This window comes from Vulpes lagopus, chromosome 5, assembly GCF_018345385.1.
Source record: "Vulpes lagopus strain Blue_001 chromosome 5, ASM1834538v1, whole genome shotgun sequence".
NCBI lineage: Eukaryota > Metazoa > Chordata > Mammalia > Carnivora > Canidae > Vulpes > Vulpes lagopus.
In genome coordinates this window covers 85,697,463-85,718,286 of record NC_054828.1, presented here as the reverse complement: position 1 = coordinate 85,718,286, position 20,824 = coordinate 85,697,463, and the positions used below count along the sequence as shown (strand labels likewise).

Here is a 20,824-nt window from a genome sequence, read left to right as displayed (position 1 = left end):
TTGGAGCAGAACCTCACACCTATTTCCTTTCCATTTCACCAGATCTTGCAAATAGGGACAGCACATTTCTGAGGTTCAGGTAGCCTGCATTCAAAGAGCAGCAAAAATTCTGTATTGCAATGGGTACACTGCTTGGAGAGTCTGGAAGGCTTCTGGGCCAGAACCCATAGGAAAAATGTAATTGCCATTTCTCAGGAAACTCAGAGTTAATCCCTAAAATTGCCACGGCCTTAACCTCATCTGGCAGAACAGAACACATCTACTAAGTGGTGACCTAAGGGTGGGTGCCTTCATTGAGGGCTCAGGGAGTCCGCCTCCCTCTGCTGGTTATGGCCCAGGGAGGCAGGAGCCTCTGGATTCCTAAGCCACCTGTAGGCTCTGTGCCAGCATTCCAAGACCAATTCTTACTCTGACATGGCCACTTTACAAATGATCAATCAGTTCACAGACACACACAGAGAACCCATGCACCCAGGCACTGTGCATCATGGCACTGTACAGACCAAGAGTGTTGATACCCTGGAGGTGACACATACACTGAGAAGACTCAACAAATGGCTTTGCAGACAGTCTCACTGAGACACTCCTTAGGTTTGAATCTTTCTCTACGTTTCTGTGCCCAGTCCTTCTCTTACTGCAGGACCTTCACCAGGTAACCTATGGATCTAGTATTCCCCTTACCACAATTTAAAAAAAAAAAGTAAGGGAATGGGTACTGCTACATCCTATAACATAAACTGTTACATCCTGCAAACATTATCTAAGTGAAAGAAGCCAGATACAAAATACCATATATAAAATATATATATATAATCTTAGGATCCCATTAATATGGAGATATTTTAAAACTGACTGTGGTGATAGCTGCACATATCAGTGAATACACTAAAAATCATTGAAATATACACTTGTATAGTATGTGCATTATATCTCAATAAAGCTATTAAAATTTAACTGGTTTTAAATCTAGGATCACATATATTTAAACTTCTGAAGACCTCAAGTGGCATCCCATAAGTTCTGGAATCATGTTCTGGTGACATACTGGAAAAATAAAAAGCAAATAAATCAAAGGACTGAGGTTTAGAACAGCTGGCAAGGAAGATCAGAAAGGTCTGTGACTGGGCACAGACTGGGTGGCTCTCCAGTCATCGTGGCAAGGACAAAGGCAAGATTATAAAACACACTAGGTTGAAATTATCAGAGACCTTTATTATGGTCCTTACCATTCATTAAGCAACCTATACAAATCATTTTCTTTTCCTCTGTCTCAAACAGCAGAGACTGCATCCAAGCCTGACATGGAAGACACAAGTAATGGAAGACCTTGCAGAGAAAAAACTAACAGGTGAGATCTCTGCTTATCCCAGCTTAGGGGAAGGTTAAACAGGAAAAGCAGGTAATAAGTACAATATTCCAAATACTCCGTTCTTCAAAGCTGAGGCCTGCAGGAGAGGGGCTGGCCAAAGGATGCAGGTGAAAGCTCACGTAACTGCCCACCTCAGCAATCAATCCAAAGTTCCTAAAAAAGAACAAAAACAAAAAAAAGCAAAGAGCAACATGTAAAACAAGGTGCCTCAAAAACTGGATGAGTGTAATAAACTGGACAAAGTTCAAATGGAAGCTGCATTGGTACTGGCAGTTCTCTAAGAACAAAATACGCATTATAAGGAACATCCACCCAAAAGATCTCAGAGGATAAACATATCACTATAGAAATTGGGCTGCTGGGAATTAAGCATGCTGGTCCAGAAAATTAGATGAGAAGTAGGGAAAAGGCAAAGTAGTTGCCCTGTTAGTTAATGAGCATTCGAGGATTCCATACAGTGATATAAAATAATGAGGTAAGTTTTCTAAGCAAAAAGTTTATAATCTTTTGAGAAAGTACCAGTTCAAGATGGGAGACTGAGCCCACAAGTTTCTATGTCCTCCCATTTAGAATTCCATTCTAAAGAAAATAAGGTTTTAAAAGGGTAGAAACCTACAACAAAAAATGAGGCCTGTCACCAGTTAAGAGATTTTAACAAAAGCTGAATAATAGAAATTTGATTGAAGTATGTTTATAAATAGAGCAGAAAAAAACATAAGCCTAGAATGAATAGAGGGGGCAGCAGAAGTGGGAACCCATGTGCCCATGGTTCCAGGCAGACTCAAGGTACCAGGAATGACAGAAAGCAGCACAGGCTAGAAAAGGTTAATGGCTCAAGGGTCTACATGAGAAATGACCCCACCTCCCTACAACCCTTCCAGCCAAGAACATCACCAGAAGACAAATATTTAAAGCTAAGTGGAAAAAAATCAGAGGGCTCCCTTCTAATAAAGTAAATGAATTATCTGGAGAACTAGAGAAGCTTTTGAAAATGCCAACTCCTCCTCACAGAAAGCCTTTTGGGGCCTCAGCATAACATCTAGTCCCACCTCTGTCCACCCTAAAGTAGAAGTGCCAAGCAAACACCACCTTCCCATACATACACAACTTCCAAATAGCCTTCTTACCCCTTTATTCCTAAACAGAATGAAAATTACCAGGCAAACTTCAGAGTAAAAGGAAAAACTAAAATTAAAAAAAAAAACACACAACTAGAATAAAACATAATTCAAAGAACACATAAGAAAACAAAGCAAAAATACCTCTAAGTTAAAAAAAGAAACAGCCTCTTCTTGTGATAAAGGCAAATTCCTGGTGAGATCAACTGATAAAGCTGATTGAAACTTTTTAAAAAAGAAAATCCTTCAAGCCCTGAAGAGGCATCAATAAAAGTGAAATCCCAGATCTAGAGAAGGCAAGAACACAAAGTAAAACAAACCCAGCCTCCAAATCTGCTTTTGCCCTGAGGTCATTCACCAGCTCAAAAGAAAGAAGTGAGAAATTTTAGCTGAGTCAAAAATCTTAAGATTCTGCCCATGTGGGAAGGCCTAATTTTTTTTAAAAGCTGTAGTCCCAAAAGGCTACACTCATAGAGTAAAGCCACGCTAGAATTAAATCAGCCCCCTTACAGACTTGGAGTCAGGGTTCACATATATTCATTACCACAATAAACCAAGAATCTTCAAGTCTTGGATTTGGATTAAGGAAATCCTGAACTTACATATTCCCCTAGGTGTCTTGCAGCAGCAAATGAAAATATTATTTGGAGAAACGTTTCATCATACAGGCCTCAAAATAGCCAACAAATAATATTTTCAAGTACAATGACTAATACACCAATTTAATGAGGCATAAAGAGGAAAAAAGAGCATGAAACAATATAAACAGGTACAAGTCAGGAAAAAAAATAAACCAGCCTCATAAGGCTGTGGATATTAGACTAGACAGAGATTATAAAACAACTGCACTTATTTTGTTTAAAGAAATAAAAGACCAACTTCAAAACATCTGGAGCAAGTGACAAAATAGATGTGAAAAATAAGCAAAAGGAATTCACAGAACTGAAAATATAAAAACAAACTAAGAAATCAACAGAGAAGTTTAAAGAAGACAACCAGAAAAAGAATAAACTGGAGATCAGAAAAAAAAAAAAAACTACACAGAATGCCGCATGGAGAGGCAAAATTATGATTAAGGTTTAACACATACATTTAATGAGAATACTAATGAGAAAGGAGAGAAAGAACAAAGCAAAGCCATTATCTAAAAAGATACTAGCTGAGATTTCTCCAGGACAGGTAAAAGACATCAATCCATAGTTTTAAAAAAGCCTAAGCAGACCACAGAGAGGGAAATCTGCATGTAGATATATCCAGAAAAATGTATAGAATTCATGGATTCTAAGACCGTATTTTCTTGAGGATGAGGAAAAAGGTACTATCTTTAGGCTCTGATGAAATAAGGATGCATATAGTAACTGGTAGAGTAATAATAAAGTATATAATTTCCTGATAGAGGAAAAATATTATATAACAAATTACACTTAAAAAGGGGCAAAAATTTGAAAGAAAAAATAAAACATAAAATAGGACAAATAGGAAGCCATAAAATAAGATAGCAGATTTAAATCCATATATATCACTAATTACAGTAAACATAAATTAAGTGTTCCAGTTAAAGAAAAAGACTGCCAGCCTAAATTAAAAAAAAAAAAAACTATATTGTTTATAGATATGGAAAGGTAAAAATAAAAAGATAAAAAATACCATCCAAATATTAAAAGAAAGCTGGTAAGTTTTTAAAATATTAGACAAAATAGTCTATTATGCAAAAAGCATTATCGGAAGTAACAATGGTTAACTTGTAAAAAGCTCAAGAACTTAATAACCTACTGTTGACCAGAAGTCTTAAAAATAACATAGTCGATTAGCACATATTTTGTATGTGTATTACATACTGTATTAGTAAAGTAACCTAGAAAAAAGAAAATGGTATTAATAAGGAAGAAAAAATACATTTACGGTGCTATATTATAAAAAATCCCCACATACTCACACAGTTCAAACCTGTGCTATTCAGGGCACCTGCCTGCTCAGTACTGCATATGACTCTTTTTTGCCTAAGATTTTATTTGTTTGTTTGTTTAAAGAGAGCACTCCTGTGAATGCATGTAGGTAGGGTTGGGGATATGGGGGATCTCAAGCAGAATCCCTGCTGAGTAGATCTTACCTCCTGAGATCAAGACTTGAGTAGAAATGAAGAGTCGGAGGCTTAACTGACTGAGCCACCCAGGTGCCCCAGGCCTGCGACTTGGCACCACACTGGGCATAGAGCTTACATTAAAAAAGAAAATGCCCACTTGGGGCACCTGGCTGGCTCAGACGAAAAAGCATGTGACTCTTGATCTCGGGTTCATGACTTCAAGTCCCACACTTGATGTAGAGATTACAAATAAATAAATAAACAAAATCCTGTGCTGTTCAAAGTTTCAGCTATATACTATGAAAAACTTTATGCCAACAAAATTGATAATTTAGATAAATGTAAAATTCCTAGAAAAACTGTAACTTATGGGGAAAGCAGGCCAGGGCTGCCTCAAAAAATAAAATAAAAACAGAATGGTCTCAATATCATCCAAGAAAAATGGATTCAATAAGAAATCTTCCTGCAAGGAAAATTCTAGCCCAGATGACTTCACTGGTAAATTCTACCATTCAAATGAGAAATAATTCCAATCTGGGACACATGGGTGGCTCAGTGGTTGAGTGTCTGCCTTCAGCTCAGGGCATGATTCCTGGGTTCCAGGACTGAGTCCCACACTGGGCTCCCTTCATGGAGCCTGCTTTTCCCTCTCCCTCTACCGCCCACCCCCCCCCCACTCATTCTCTCTCTCTTTAATAAATAAAATATTTTTAAAAAATAATTAAGTACTCAGAGGAAAGCACCTAACAAAATATGTCAAGATTTCATCCTAGAAAGTACTTTACTAAAAAAATTAAATATCTAAATAAATGGATAAATATACTATGTTCATGGACTGGAGGACTATTATAAAAATATTGTTTCTCCCCCTAAGTATTCTATAGATTCAATGCAATCCCAATCAATATCCTTTTTCTGGGGTGCCTGGTTAGCTTGGCGGTTGAGCGTCTGCCTTCGGCTCAGGGTATGATCCCAGGGACCTGGGACTGAGTCCCACATCAGGCTCCTTACGGGGAGCCTGCTTCTCCCTCTGCCTGTGTCTCTGCCTCTCAGTCTCCCTCTCTCTGAATAAATAAATTAAAAAAAAAAATACTTATTAAAAAAAAAAAGAATTTATCAAAAGGCACCATAAAGAGTGAAAAGTCATAAACCAGGAAAAGATATCTACTTCTCATGTATTGATTCACATTCAGAAAAAAACAAAGAATAAAAGCATATACATATATACAGATATGTAATTACAGATATAGTTATAAATCAGAAAAAGACAAAATATCCAGGATAAAAATAAAACTTCACCCCACCTCAGAAAATGGACAAGCATATGAAAAGATGTCACCAGTAATCGGGGCAATGCAAATTAAAAGTATTACACAATTATCATTAATATTTCTACCAGATTGGCAAAAATCAAATACCAAGTATTGGTGAGAATGAGAAGCAATGCAAATTATCACACACTTGGTAAAAATGTGAATCAGGTATTCAGGAGTTCAGTAATATCTACAATCTACAAAACGTGGAGATATACAAATCCTATGTTCCAGCAATTTTATCCACATACACACCGCTAGAGAAATATGTGTAAGAATGTTCATAGTACATTGCTTATAACAGAAAAAAAAGTTATTCAAATATCCACATTAAAATGGTTCCATTGTATTACTGTCACACAATGGTATGCCATACAACACAGAAAGATATGTGCAACCACAAAGACAGATCTCATAAATGTGTTAACCTAAAGAAAACAGCCCCAGGACAGAAGGTGACTGATGAATACATATGGTTTGGTTACATTTTTATAAAGTTCAAAAAAATACAATACTAAATCCTACTGTTTAAGGATGCATGCTTATATGGTAAAACCATAAAGAATATCAAATAAATAACTATCAAAAGGTCAGGATACTGTTACCTCAGGAAAGGTGGTAGAAAGACCTAGATGAAGAAGGAATACATAAGGAGTTTCTGGAGGCTGACACTATTCTATCCCTTGACCTAGCTAGTAGTTACAATGGCGTTCGTTTTATTATTTATTGACTTTACATATGTTATCTGTGTTCGTAAGGAAAGGCTTAGAAAAGAACATATGTATATAAACTCATCTGCATAAAATATTCAGAAAATTACACAAGAGACTAATTAACAGTTGCCTGCAGGGAAGGCACCTCTATGAGAGATTAAAGGACAGAAAAAGTAGAAGACAACTGTTCACAGTACTGTTTTTCAACTACTGCACTCAACCAATATATATAAATCATAGGAGATTTAACTATGATAATAAAATATGTTATCAACCTTGATAATGTCAAAATACAATTATAGATGGACACCAAATGAGAGTTAGGAGTGGGCTAAAAAATGGGAAAGGAAAAGATAGGCCCGCTAGTAGTCATCCTTTCCAAAGTGGGGAGTTAACCAAAAAAATAGGTATTTTAGTATGTTATATAAACTGTAAAAGTAATAAGAAACTAAAAATGATATCACTTTAAAAAATCAGAAAGTAGGGATTTATGGAGCTGTATAGTTTACCTAAATCTTCATGTATCACAATAAGAAATTAATAGATACTATCTGCAGTTGAAAAATCAAGGATGAAGCATATTACTTAGAAATGTAAGTAACCGCCTGAAAAGCTAAAAACAGAAACAAGAGTGTGGAGCAGCAGCAGCATTTCATTATAAGTCATTAGTATATTGCCTTGATTAAAAAAGAAAAAAATAATTTTCTACTTAAGAGTATATACATCCAAGGACACAAGAACATTTATCATACCTGGTACAAAATAACATAATACTGACTGAATCCGCAAGAGCTAAAATGGCCAAAATTCAGATCTACAAATGTAGGCAGAGCAGAGGAATGCAATTACTGACATTGAATCAAAAGATGAAAAGGAATACATCCACCACTCAGTAAATGACCATATATTAAAAATCCAAGCTAAGTACTATGCCATGGTAGAGACCAGAGTGGAAAACTACGTAAGATCTCTCCACTTCTATTCCTGGCACCCTCCAATTCATTATCCACAGGTCTGTAGTGTTACGTCTTTAAAATAGAAATCTGATTATATACTCTCTGAAAAGCTGGTAATTAAAAATAAGAATGTAGAGTAGGCTCCAAACGTGTCTGGTGAACTGATGGAAGTCAGTCACAAGAAGTTGCCTTGAAAGAATACTTGGAGCACCTGGGTGGCTCAGTCAGTTAAGCATCTGCCCTGGGCTCAGGTCATGATCCCAGGGTCCTGGGCTGCTTATCCCGCTGCCCCCCTGCCCCTCCCCCCTCATGCTCACTCAGGAGCACACTCTCTCTCAAATAAATAATTTTTTAAAATGCTTAAAAAAAATTTCATTGAAAAAATACTCAAATCTAGACTTGAAGCCAGCCAGGGAAGCTAGCCATGTATCTTAAAATACATTTTTAAAAAATGTATCAAAAGGAGAGCAGCCTAGACTAATATACAGATGCAGAACAAAAGAGAAAAATAGTGAAATAAATACATCCAGAAAAGATTTCTGAAGGTAATGAGGCTCAAAGGAGATAATGAGAACACCCTGGTATTGTAAAGGTGAGAATGAACTGAAAGCGTGTAGCTCTCACATACTCAATCAGAATATGTGCAGGGAAAAATAAGCTGATCAGATTTAGGAATTATTAGAGAAAATAAGGTATTTCAAATATTTTCTACTGCAATGACAAGACTTAGTACATGAGTTAATCCAAAATTCTTAAAAACAAACAGAGACAAGTACATAATCTCCTAGTGGAAAAATCAGTACCTTATACAGATTGTTGAAGGAAAAAGAACAAGAAGCAACACTTTGCTTTTGCAATGTTGGCAACTGTTTCTGATCTCTAGCATCATGATAAGGGGAAGATTATACACAGGAAGAGAGATCAAAGTAGATATCAAACTTCTCAATCCACCTAACTCTCTAGGGTCCCTCTCATTTTTTATAATTAGCAATTTTCAGGAAGAAGTTCTAATTACCCAAGAGAATGAGAATTGGTAAATCTCACTAGATTTAAGATATTAGTTTTTCCCAACTTAATAGGAAGGAGGGGAAAAGAATTACCCCTAAAGCAGGTAGCAGTTTTATAAGGTTTTGAACTCAGATCATTAGAATGGGAAAGACAGGTGGAAATGATTACTCATCGACAGAGAACTCACCTTCAAGAAAAGCAAATTCATCCACAGCTTCTATTGCATTATCTGAAACACATGGTAAAGGGACCCTTGACTAACTCTGGTCATTTGGACATCAAACTCTTTAAAAAACCACAACTACATAACGAAGGGCATGACACTTTATGCAAATGAGGGCATTTATAAAATTTGTCCCTCGCTGTCATGAGATCCATTTCTACTCTACCACCAAATCTTACGTATCAGCTGTTTCTCTACAAAAGTAAGAAAACTCTAGGTAAACCCTGTTCAGCAGGGGCACCTCTTTGCTCTGAAAGTCATCAAAAAAAGAGTCTGGCAAAACAGTAGTGGGATTAAGGGATACAAAATCTTTCACATGTACAAGGGTGACCAACTACGAAGAGGCAGAAATCAAACCCCCAGTTTCTCAGGGGAAAAGAAGTGTCAAGCCTGGTACAACATGGCAAAAGGTATGAAGGGGTCTAGTCAGCTTTAGCAACACTTAGACTCCTTTCATTACCTACCCCACCACCTCTCCAGCCACAGCTTAGGGACTCTAAAGGTAGGACTTTCTATCACTGTGGCAGTCCAAAAGAAAACATCATAGGGAGACCCTGTGGCACCTCTCATCTTACAGTGATGGCTTATCCACCAATGAGAGGGAAGCCTCCCCCAGCCCTCCCTTCTTTGCTCCCAGACACCAAAATACCAGAGTTTGACAGTCTACCCAAATCTCTCCGCTGGAGGGTTTTCCTCTTTCCTTGTTGGGCACAGCAGTAGGCATCTTTTGCAATGGTCTCCACAAATAGTTCCTGTGAAGCGAACAAGGAGAACTGAATCAATAGGTTCTAGCACAATTCTTGTGAGCGCTTCTATTTGAGTGGTGGGAAGGGAGTAAGGGGTGCTCTGGTGCACAGAGAGGTTCTCAGTCCAAGACTTCAGGAGGATTCCCTTTCCCCCTATCCCCCTACCTCGGTAGGCCAGGCCACCTACCTCCTCCCTCACTTATAAAAAATCCACCCCAGTCATTGAGGCTCCTACAAGTTGTGCCAGACACTCGAAACGCAACTTAAAGTCGTCCAAATCCCTTACGAAGAGGCAGGTGTTAACAAATCAATACAACTACTGTAGGTATGTGCCTCTTTATTTGTTTATTTATGATAGTCACAGAGAGAGAGAGAGAGAGGTAGAGGGAGAAGCAGGCTCCATGCACCGGGAGCCGACGTGGGATTCGATCCCGGGTCTCCAGGATCGCGCCCTGGGCCAAAGGCAGGCGCCAAACCACTGCGCCACCCAGGGATCCCGGCATGGGCCTCTTTACCCCGGTCCTCTCGCCTACACTTCCGTCTGAGACGTCTGCCCGGCACCTCCCTCACCTCCCTACGCTATAGGAACACCCGGTCCACGCCACCTCCTCCTCCTCCTCTCCCGCCTCCCCAAGCCGCCCCAGACGCCGCTAGGCCCCGCCCCCCGGAAGCTTCCCGAGACCCCGCCCCTCGCCACCTCCCCGCCCCGCAACGCCGGGGGCCCTGACGCTCTTGCCGCACCGCGGCTCGTGCCAGAATGAAGATGGCTTCCTGTCCCGCGAGGGTCACGTCAGGGTCCGCCTTCACCAGAGCCTTCACTCGCGCTAAAGGCAGCCTCGAGAGACGAGCCCCGGGCGCACTCGTCGGGGCTTGCGGCTGCGGGGCCGCCGCCTCCCCACTGGGCCCCTCCTCCTCCCGGGGCGTCCCGCTTCCAGCCGCCGCCGCCATCCCGGCCCCGAGCGTGCTGCGCGCGGCCGCCAACTGTGCGCGCGCATGCGACGCCGGCCCCTTTCCCGCGCGCGCTGGAGGCCACGCCCCCTGTGGGCGCGTGGCTCCGCCCCTTACGCGGCTGGCTGCTCCCGGGACTCCGGTGGGCGGGGAGCGGCGCTGGGCGTGGCCGCGCTGTCTTGGCGCTGGCGGTTCGCCGCGGCTGTGCTCGCGTGGACTCGCTTCCGGGTCCTGGCGCGCCGTCGGGCCTAGTTAAGGCCGGGCAGTGTCCCGTAGTGGCTGGTGCCAGAAGGAGCTCGTCGGTCTGGAGAAGCCCCGACCTGCAAGAGAGTCTCAGTCGAGGAATAAAATTGAGTGATGGCCAAGACTGGGAAGGGCAGGTGCCTGTCCGAGGCCCTGATGTACCGGGGGTCGCTCGTGCGGGAAAGAGGGTACCGAGCAGGGCGCGACATCGGGGCCAGGGGCCAGGAGAACAAGGTGCCCTAGGAGGAGGTAGGACTTTGGCAGGCAGAAATGGAAGAATTTCAGCCCTGACCAGAAAAGAGGCTGGAAAGGATGCAGTGGTGGCGATCGCGAGCCGTGCACGCGTGTTCAGTCGCCACTTGCACCAGAGCATGGTCTCAGACTTCTTGTTCGCAGGCTCCCTTTACGCTCTTAGAGATTACTGAGGACCCCAAAGAGCTTTTGTTTCTGTAGCTTATATCGACATTCGTTGTATTTGAAATTAGAAATTTCAGAATTTTATTTACGGTAACTCATACACGTTAACGTAAATGACATTTTTACAACAAGTTTTCAAAAAAAAAAAGTTTGATGAGGACATTCTCTTTAATATTTGGGTTTGATAGAAGACACTTGGGATCCTCTAGCTGCTTCTGTATGTCAGCGTTACCACTTGTCACATAGATCTGGAAACTCCTGCATCTTCTTGAGGAAATGAGAATGAAAAGGCCAAATAACCTCCGAGTATTGTGAAGAAAATAGTTTTGACTGCACAGACACCTGAAAAGGGTCTCCAAAACACACCACCCCGAGTTAGTCCCCACACCAAAGTTTGAAATCTGCCAGCCCAGAGGAACAGTTCATATTTGCAACAACACTTTTCATCTAAGTCAGTTCTAACAGCTCACATTTTTTAGCATCCACTATGTGCATGGTTCAAGGTGCTTTACGTTTATGTATGTATTGAGTAACAATTCTCGTAATACCCTTTTCGAAGTAGGTAATATTTTAACTTTTACGTAAATCGAAGTTCAGACACAAAGTGGTTAACTTACCCACAACAGAATGTAGTAAAGCCATGAAGAGGTTGAATTAGATAATATGTACTATTTCCATTCATCAATGAGGTAGTAAACTCTACATGAATTCGTTAGCCGAGGCTCCCCTAGAGCAGAACAAGAGGCTTGGCCAAAATTAAAACCTTCAGAAAGGGGGCTGTGTCACTGAAAACTTCACTACAACCTCCTTTAGGGCCTCCTTCCTGAGTCCACCATCAGATTACATTTGTGGACACTCCTGCACAGGGAAAGCTCCACACAAAACTGATAACAGCACAGCCAGATTCTTGTGTCCCCTTACAATGGAACACTTCATGGAGCAATATTCTAACAATGTCGAAATAGTTAAGTACTAATGGCTGCCTAAATTCTGAATTAGTACAATAAATGAACACTAGGAACAGGAATTTGTTCAGACTTCCTGAGAGGTTGAGTCAAATTGGCTCTTCAGCCTCTCTTTCTTCCCGGTTTTCTCTGTTATCCACATTTTCCCTACCGATCTTACACTTGCTCCTCTTCCCCTCTCTTTTCTCTTCCCAGCTCCTATTTTTTTTTCCCTCATCAGTTGTGTATTTTACCACTTGATCCAGCTCCATCCTCCTTTCCCTGGTTTTACTATGACTAATAGGAAGAGGTTTATTTAGACCACACCGGAGTTCTTGACTATGAACATTGAAAAGGCACTAAGTCCTGTTAAAAGGGGTAATCGGGATCCCTGGGTGGCTCAGCGATTTAGCACCTGCCTTCGGCGCAGGGTGTGATCCTGGACTCCTGGGACTGAGTCCCACATCGGGCTCCCTGCGTGGAGCCTGCTTCTCCCTCTGCCTGTGTCTCTGTGCCTCTGTGTGTGTGTGTGTGTGTGTGTGTATGTGTCTCATGAATAAATAAAATCTTAAAAAAAAAGGGGGGGGGTAATCATGTTTGACTGTCTTTGAATTTGAGTGGTCAAAAGGCAGAGGAAACAGGAAATAGGTATCAACCCCTCCCCCCACACACACACAGGTTTGCATATCAATCCATATAGAATGAAAGGCTAAAATTATCTTTAAAGGCTACAAAAAGAAAATTAATGCAAAAAGGATGTGTTGTGTAATAACATTTTATGTAATAAACTAATAGTTAAAGACAAGTACCATCTCCCCTCCTGGAATAAGAGTTCTATCCATTAAATAAGTGTTTGGTGGAAATGCACTTCATTTCTAAATCATCTTTTTTAAATAATTGCATGTGTGTTGTATGTTGTTAAAATTCAGCTGAATAAATTTCAAAGATCTCATTGGCTTTATATAACACTTCATGAATTGGGCAACATCCAACCTAGCAGATAGAAAAGAGCTCAGAGGAGCTATGCAAAATGGAAACTTACAGGTGGAAGGGAGCAGGAATAAGGAAGGAACTAGGCACAAAAGCTGATTGGTTATTGCACAGTTACTTTCTTTTAGGAGATGGCCGGATCTAACAGGCATATTAATTGTTTACTAATGTTGATCAGGAGATTCCTGATCAACTAATATTCCATTTCTGGGAGAGCCAAAAGTGTCTTGGTTTGATGACATAAGGCTTAGCATTAGGTGACTCCATTTGGAGCCTGTTGTCTTGTTTTTAACAGTGTGTTAAAGAGCAGGATTCAACTAAGTAAATACTAAAGATCTCATTGACTTTATTCAGCAATTCATGAATTGGGTAGCAACCAACCTAGCAGATGGAGAGCTGCTCTGAAAAGCTATACAAGGCAAGAGATTTCTTTTTTTTTTCAGTTTATTTTTTTTTTAATTTTTTATTTATTTATGATAGTCATACAGAGAGAGAGAGAGAGAGGCAGAGACATAGGCAGAGGGAGAAGCAGGCTCCATGCACCAGGAGCCCGACATGGGATTCGATCCCGGGTCTCCAGGATCGTGCCCTGGGCCAAAGGGAAGCACTAAACCGCTGCGCCACCCAGGGATCCCAACGCAAGAGATTTCTATAGACCAAAGTAAGCAGGAATTAAGAAGTTATACTGAACATTTGCTGATTGGTTAAAGCCAGGGTAGTTTCCCTATATAGAGCAAAGAAAGCTCTTAGAGCCTGGTTAGGTAACTTATACTGACCAGGCAAGCATTGACTGGTTGATCGAAGCCCTCCTTTTCTAGAACAACTGAGCACAGAAACTAGTTAAGTTTTGGTTTGCTGACAGGGGGCTTATCATAAGCAACTCCATCTTAGGCCTAATCTGGTTGCTTTAACATATGCAATATATATATGCAATATATACATATTTTTATATATTTATGTGTGTCTATGTATGCATCCATATATGCACACACCCACACATATTTGTAGGATCAAATGTTAAACTATAGGGAAAACAGAGGGCATGGTAAGGTAAAAATAAATAAATAAATAAATAAATAACCATCAGAATGTTTAAAAGGACAAATAAAGAGAAAGAAAAAAGTATTGTGAACTTGGCCAAAGAAACCTTGGGATGCAAGAATTGCTTAAGTACTCAAAAGCCAACTCATCAGAAAGTAAAAACATATGGGAGAAAAAAGAAGGGAGAAATAAAAGGAAAAGTTTTTCAAGTCTTAAAAAGGTACAAAGGAAAACTTTACTCTTAACTTGGTGTTTAAAGAAATTGTTCAGACAGTGGTTCCCAATCTTTCCCCTCCAACTTTGATTGAAATGATAACCCAATGCAGTCTATAAAACACTCCGTAATTGGACTCCTTTTAACCTCTCCAGTCCCATTTCATACCACATCACTTCCTCTGTGTACTCAAGCCACAGATTTTGTTCCCAGATCTATAGCAGTTCTGCCAGGAAAACTTTTCTCACCTTCCTTCAAATTGCAAAAGCCTTCCCCCACCAACTCACCCTCCCGCAGAAGAGGTTAAGTTATCCATACCACTGAACACCTGTCCTTCATAGTATTGTTCACAGTTTTCAATCCTTCGCTTACCTGTGTGATCATTTGATCAGTGTTTGACTCTTCTTTTCCCCCACACTCCCTAGACTGTAAGCTCATTAGGGGAGTGCCTCTGTCTACTTTTGTTCATTGAGTCTTTGGTACAGTACTTGACATTTAGTAGGTGCTTGAAAGATATTTCATGAATGAATGAATCATTAACTGGCTCATCTGGAATTGCCATCGCCTAAGGAAGAATGTCAGCACCTGGAGAGAGAATTGTTATTTGAAAATATCCACCAAGGCTTTCTCATACAGTTGACCCTTGAACAATGTGGGGGTTAGAAGCACCAACACCCCTGCACAGTTGAAAATCTACACAAATAGCACCTGTACATAACTATGCCACCTGCATCTATAAGGTTTGTCTCCACTAAACTAAAGATTGTGAACCCATGTGCCTTCCTGGGCCCAGCTGATAATAAAAATGAAAGCCCAGCAAACTAGAATGTGGGCCATGTCCAGCCTGCCACCTTTTTTTTTTTTTTTTGTAAAGTTTTTTGGAAATAAACCATAACCATTTGTTTGTGTATTTTCTATATAACGTAAAGGTGATTTTAGCAGGGATTTACCATTATCGAAAGAAAAGCACTCTGCCTCAGGATTGCCTTTACTGCCATTTACACTATTATTATGTAATCTTGTGCCTAGGAAAAAATAAACAATGAGCCAATTAATAGATCAATAAGTGGTAATTAAGATAAAAATTAAATGGAGAAAGTAAGTAATTTGGCATAGTACAGAGATGGGATTAAAGGTCCCTGATAAGTGCCCTCAAATATATATTTTGAATGAAGTAAGGTAAGACTAGAAGAATAGAAGATACCTATGTGGCTATTGAGGAACTTGGTGAAGCCTCCCTCAAGTGTGTAAACTAAGGAAATAAAGTCACGCTCTGAGAATTAAGTTCTACAACTATATGAAACAGATCAGAACAGATACAAAATCCTCTTAAGGAGACATAATAAGTCTGAAAGTTTAAGCAGAGAGAAAGACTAAAAGGGCCACCAAAGCATGGCTGGTTGGCCATGAAAACATACAAAAAGGAGTATCATGCCAGTGTTCTGAACATCAGCAGAGCCCTTTTAGGAAATGCCCACTAGAGATGGCCCCTCAGCTAATGGCTGTGAATATTCTGGTGCCATTGGTATGGCCATTCCTATAGCAAAAAATGGCAGTGTCCGACTTTCCCAGCTTAATGCCAATATAAATGTGAATCATCTAAATTGCTCCCCTTGTTTGGATTCCATGCTCACTCACTAAGCAACATTCTGATAATTTGCCTTCCTCGGAGGTCTGTCTTCAGTGAAAGAATGTGCCAGCCATGTGAAGACAAGTATTCCAGACACAGAAGTGGTTCTAATCCTCTTGTGAATTGATAAGTAGACATTCTGGTTTCATGCATCTGCTCTCTGAGCTTAATTAATAAGAGAGCAATGAGATGGATCCACATTCAGTATGCTGACAGGTCCAATTTCTAAACATGCAGGGTGGAGACCAGACCATTGGCAGAGGGAATACCACTGTGTGAGGTATCTTGGGAGATGACCAAATCCTCATCCTCTGATATCCCTACATTGCCTTCGTCATGAAATTCCTCTAAGCTTTGTATCTGTTTGCTCACTCTGAGAGCATTGATTTATAGGGAAAGAACCAGATATGGATTGGCAAATCTCTGATGCAGATTAGAGAAAGGATATGAGAGTGAATTCAAAGCATATTTGACCCTTTTCACTAACCAGCTAAAACAACTCCTAAAACTCCTAATGTAATTGACTTCTGAAGATGTTCTTTGATCTTGGCCCACTTTTAGTTAATTTTGGTTAATAAAATACCATTTGTGTCTCTGGGTTGTGATTATTAAGTATCTTTTCATATCTGTCCATTTTCTCCACTATAAAATGAGGATATTGACTCTTCTCATCTCATTGATTTTACTAATCATTCATTCAGCAATATTTATTGAGTGCCCGTCATGTGAGAGGCACCATGCCAAGCACTGGTGATATTGAGGAAATAGAGACAATATTGGAGAAATTGACTTCTAGTGGAAAAGACATCATTTAAATGAATTGTGTTAGTCAGCTTGGGCTGCTATAACCAAATATCATAGATTGGGTGGCATAAACAACAGAAATTTATTTCTCATGGTTCTAGAGGCTGAGAAATCCAAAATCAAGGTGTCAGTTGATTTGGTTCCTAGTGAGAACTCTTGCTGGCTTATAGACAGCCACCTTTTCACTTTGTATGCACAAGACCTCTTCTTTGTGCATGCATAGAGAGGGAGAGCTCCTTGGTATTTTGCCTTATAAGGACACTAATCCTGTCAGATCCAGGGCCCCATTCTTATGACTTCATTTATCCTTAATTACTTCTGTTAAAGACCCTATCTCTAAATACAGTCACCTCTCTAAAGACTCTATTTCCAAAGACTCTCATAGGAGTTAGGGCTTCAACATATAAATTTGAGGAGGACACACATCGTTAATGGCAACTGAATCAACCATCCCAACACATTGAGTTCAGATGTATAGCCCCGAGATCCAGTTTATGGTACTTTATTATGGCAGAAAACTAATACACTAATGTTTGAGGGTCCAGCCCCAGTATCAATATCATTTCTATCAATTTATTCAAGTAAACAGAACTAAAGGCCTTCGCTGATATACCAACACTCTCAAAGTCCTCATGTGGATCAGCCTTTCTCCCCACCATTGTTACTGCACTCCCCTTATTGCCTATAGGACAATCATCTCCTTGGGAACTAAGGATTAAACGAACAATACTCAAAGTTTTGAAAATACAATGAAATTTTGGAATATTTTTGTTGTTCTTCTTTATTTCCGAAACTAAGATTGTACCAAGGAAAAGAATGGAAAAGAAAGCTTAATATAAAAAAATTACTAACTGGGGTACCTGGGTGGCTCAGTGTTAAACGTCTGCCTTTGGCCTCAGATTGTGATCCTGGGGTCCTGGGATCGAGTCTTGTATCAAGCTCCCTGCAGAGAGCCTGCTTCTCCCTCTATCTATGTCTCTGCCTCTCTGTGTGTGTCTCTCATGAATAAGTAAATAAAATATTTTTTAAAAATGACTATAACAGGCATTGACTATTAAGGAGTAAAGAGAAGTCTAAAGAAGAGAGGTATATGGATTGGGAGCAGCCACTACCCCCAGGGCTGAGGCAGGAAACAAAGGATGGAATGAACATGGGGGGAGCACCCTTACCACCAGAGCTGAAATCAAAGCCTTGTTGGAGAGGATACAGCCATGACTCACTGAGGAGTGAAGTCATTGAGTTGCCTGCTAGCAAGATTTGCTGGTAAATACCTTCTGGATGCTTTGAGAAGATGCCTTTAAAGAAGCGTTGCACACTGCCTGCCACTGTGCCCTACAAAAGCCTGCTCCAAGAAAAGCACCCTTTTCCTCCAGTGCCCTCTACTGATGAAGCATAATGTTCCATCAACTGACCAAGGAGAAATGTTCCAACATCACCAACAGACAATGAATGGATTTGTTGCTGAGACGCAATGGACTGATAACATCATGTTAACCCTGGTTAAATCGAATCCTGTGCCTATTCTACACTGACACCCGTGCAGCTGCGTGAAAAGAGAAAACAACATCAATTAACAAAACCCCACTGACCGGTCTTACTAGCCTGGTTAGTCTCGAGTGGGTATCGGGGCAGCCAGCTGCCCAACCCACTTCCCTGGCCGGCTCACTGGCCTATTCACCCCACATGGCAATTCCTCACTCTCCTCTCACGTGTCACCTTCTCACCATCCACACGCCCTCTTTGCTGATGACCTCGCTTCCTATTTCATGAAGAAAATAGAAGCACTGAGATGAGAGCTTCCGCCAACTCACCACCACACCTACCCACCTGGCAGCACCTGCACCCACATACTCTGCCTTCCTGCCTGCTACCAGGCTGAAATGCCCGGGCCCCTCTCCTTGGCCAGCCCGTGACCTCTCTCCTTAGACTCCCATCCCTTCTTGCCTACTCATGGAAACTGCTCTCGCTCCTACAGCATCGACATTTCCTCCCTCTGCTGAACCATGTCTATCAGCATACACCTTAAAAAAAAAAAAAAGTGGACTGTTTACCACATACACTCCTCTAACTTCTGCTCATTTCTTTGCTCTTATTTACAGCAAGTCTTTTGAAAACTTCATCTATATTCATTGTCTCCAATTTTTCTCTTCTCAATCCCTCTTGCACTTATTCCAATGAGGTATTTATCACCTCCGGTCCACTGAGACCATATTCAAGATCACCAATGACCAGGGGCACCCCTGGTGGGCAGAGCCCTGGACAGGTATTTTTTTCAAGGTCCTCGTCTATCTAAACAATTTTATTTTAAAATGCATTTCAAGAAAAATGTATTTCAAGGTTCATGGACCTGTGTGAGATGTTGACATTTATCAATGAAGATTTAGAATCATTAGGAGTGAAGAGGGACTTATATATTTGTTTATTGTTCTATCACTGTACATGAAGGTTCTTTATAGAGTCCAGGCACCAAGTACTTCTTTTCAGATGCAGGAAACATCTCTTCTTGCTCTTTTAGCTAATGTTCTGTCTCTCACAGCAAGAAAAAGGCAGCAACACCGTTACTGCTCACAGTGTCGTGCTTTGAAATCTGTTTGTATTGAAACAAGATGGTTTTGGGCTTGGGTTTTTTGTTTGTTTGCAGAGGGCTTTGGTGTGTGTGTGTGCCTCTGCAGTTCTCTAGTACCATTTATTTAATGCTGATTGCATTATTACTATGACATTGCTGCATCTATCATGGCAGCTGTGCATGCTGGCTTCCAGTCACTCTATCAAAGGTTGTCTCTGTACTTCACTGATGATGACCAAGAATGTAAAACTTACCCAGAATATGCAGAAACATATGAATGATAATCTATTTTCTGATTATGTTAAATTTTCCAATTGGCATTTTATAGTGTTAGAATAGAAAAAACATGTCTCCAAATCATGTATTCTCTTTAATTCTTTAAGCCATAATCACTGCATTTTCTAGAATATGATCACTTCCAGTGTTGCCTGTACCCCTACTTCTGCACACCACTACCAAGAAGACATGGAAAGAACAGGAAAAACAGTCTTATTCACATAGGGAATTTCCATTCCTTATTGGGCACTGCTTCAAGACAGACTTGGGAAAGCAAGTTGATGACCATATTATTGGAGGCAAAAGAGGACGTCAGGTAGGAGAATTTGTCAGCATTGCAAAGCAAGAGTCTTAAAAGCCCTCATAGGAGATATGCATAGCCTCTGCTGAAGGCCTTCTTAGTAGGCAATGTGAAGCCTGAGGAGTACAGGGGGTGACAACCCCAAGAGGCAAGGGAGGATGCAAAGTAAAGGATGCCTGCTACTATCCCATATCTTTGAGTGCTATAAATCAGAGATGGCACTATGCTGGAACACAGATGGGTGAAAGCTGGGGCATGGGCTCATACACACAGCTCAAGGCCACAAGTGCAGTGGATCATCAGTAGCCCAGGACACTGAAGTCACAGTGTCTGATGTGAGAGTCACCCTCAATCACTGTGTCAGAGCCATTCTGGTGAAATCTCACACAATCCCACACCAGCCAGCAGAAGCAATCCAACTGCCAGACTGCCCTCCCGGACCAGGGTCCAACCAAGAACCCTCAGATGACTCCACTGACACTAATTTGGAGTGCTTCGACCTAACAAGTCAACCCTTGATATAGAGTGCAGATTCAGAGAGTGCTCCAAAGGGGAGAAAACAAGGATTGAGTCCCTATCTAAAGACAGGGGCTGCCATTTGTTTCTAATCACCTGGAGAGTCTGCCACAATTAAACCAGCTCTATTGAAATCAGAAGTCACATAACTTCACATATTTTGCCACTTCCATTTATGCCCTAGCTTCCCTCCTGGGATCCTCATTTCTCTTCTTGGCTTGACTTCACCCATGATTACTTTAAAGCCTAGATACAAAAATTCCTCACTGTCAAGAATTATTTTTTGTAGTGTTTGGAGAGACCCAAAATTTCATCAGGAAGTTTGTTTTTTCAAAGATGCAATAGAGTCACAGAATTTCTCAGCTTGAGGGGATTTGAGACATTCATAAAATCACAGACATTCGG

The 20,824-nt window shown here is 40.8% G+C and overlaps 1 protein-coding gene across 4 annotated transcripts; it reads right to left on the bottom strand.

The window, feature by feature from the left end:
- Window positions 1-1,191: 1,191 nt before the first annotated feature.
- Window positions 1,192-10,529, bottom strand: POLE4 (DNA polymerase epsilon 4, accessory subunit). Of its 4 annotated transcripts, none has more exons than XM_041754003.1 (5): window positions 10,271-10,529; window positions 9,433-9,535; window positions 8,748-8,789; window positions 7,349-7,410; window positions 1,192-1,522 (listed from the first exon to the last, which is right to left on the bottom strand). In XM_041754003.1, the coding sequence occupies exons 1-5, from the start codon at window positions 10,475-10,477 to the stop codon at window positions 1,502-1,504; spliced, it is 435 nt and encodes a 144-aa protein (XP_041609937.1). In that variant the 5' UTR covers window positions 10,478-10,529; the 3' UTR covers window positions 1,192-1,501. The 4 variants fall into 4 exon arrangements, with proteins under 4 accessions (XP_041609937.1, XP_041609938.1, XP_041609939.1 ...); XM_041754004.1 differs by having other exon boundaries at window positions 9,451-9,535; window positions 10,271-10,525; XM_041754005.1 differs by lacking the exon at window positions 7,349-7,410 and having other exon boundaries at window positions 10,271-10,525.
- Window positions 10,530-20,824: the final 10,295 nt, after the last annotated feature.

What these genes read in the sequence shown, in the direction of transcription:
- POLE4 (XM_041754003.1), bottom strand. Translation starts at nt 10,477, where the DNA reads ATGGCGGCGGCGGCTGGAAGCGGGACGCCCCGGGAGGAGGAGGGGCCC. An exon ending in TCATTCTGGCACGAGCCGCG is followed by an intron (nt 9,536 to 10,270) that starts GTGCGGCAAGAG and finishes TTCGCTTCACAG; the next exon opens with GAACTATTTGTGGAGACCAT. An exon ending in TGAATTTGCTTTTCTTGAAG is followed by an intron (nt 7,411 to 8,747) that starts GTGAGTTCTCTG and finishes CTACATTTGTAG; the next exon opens with ATCTGAATTTTGGCCATTTT.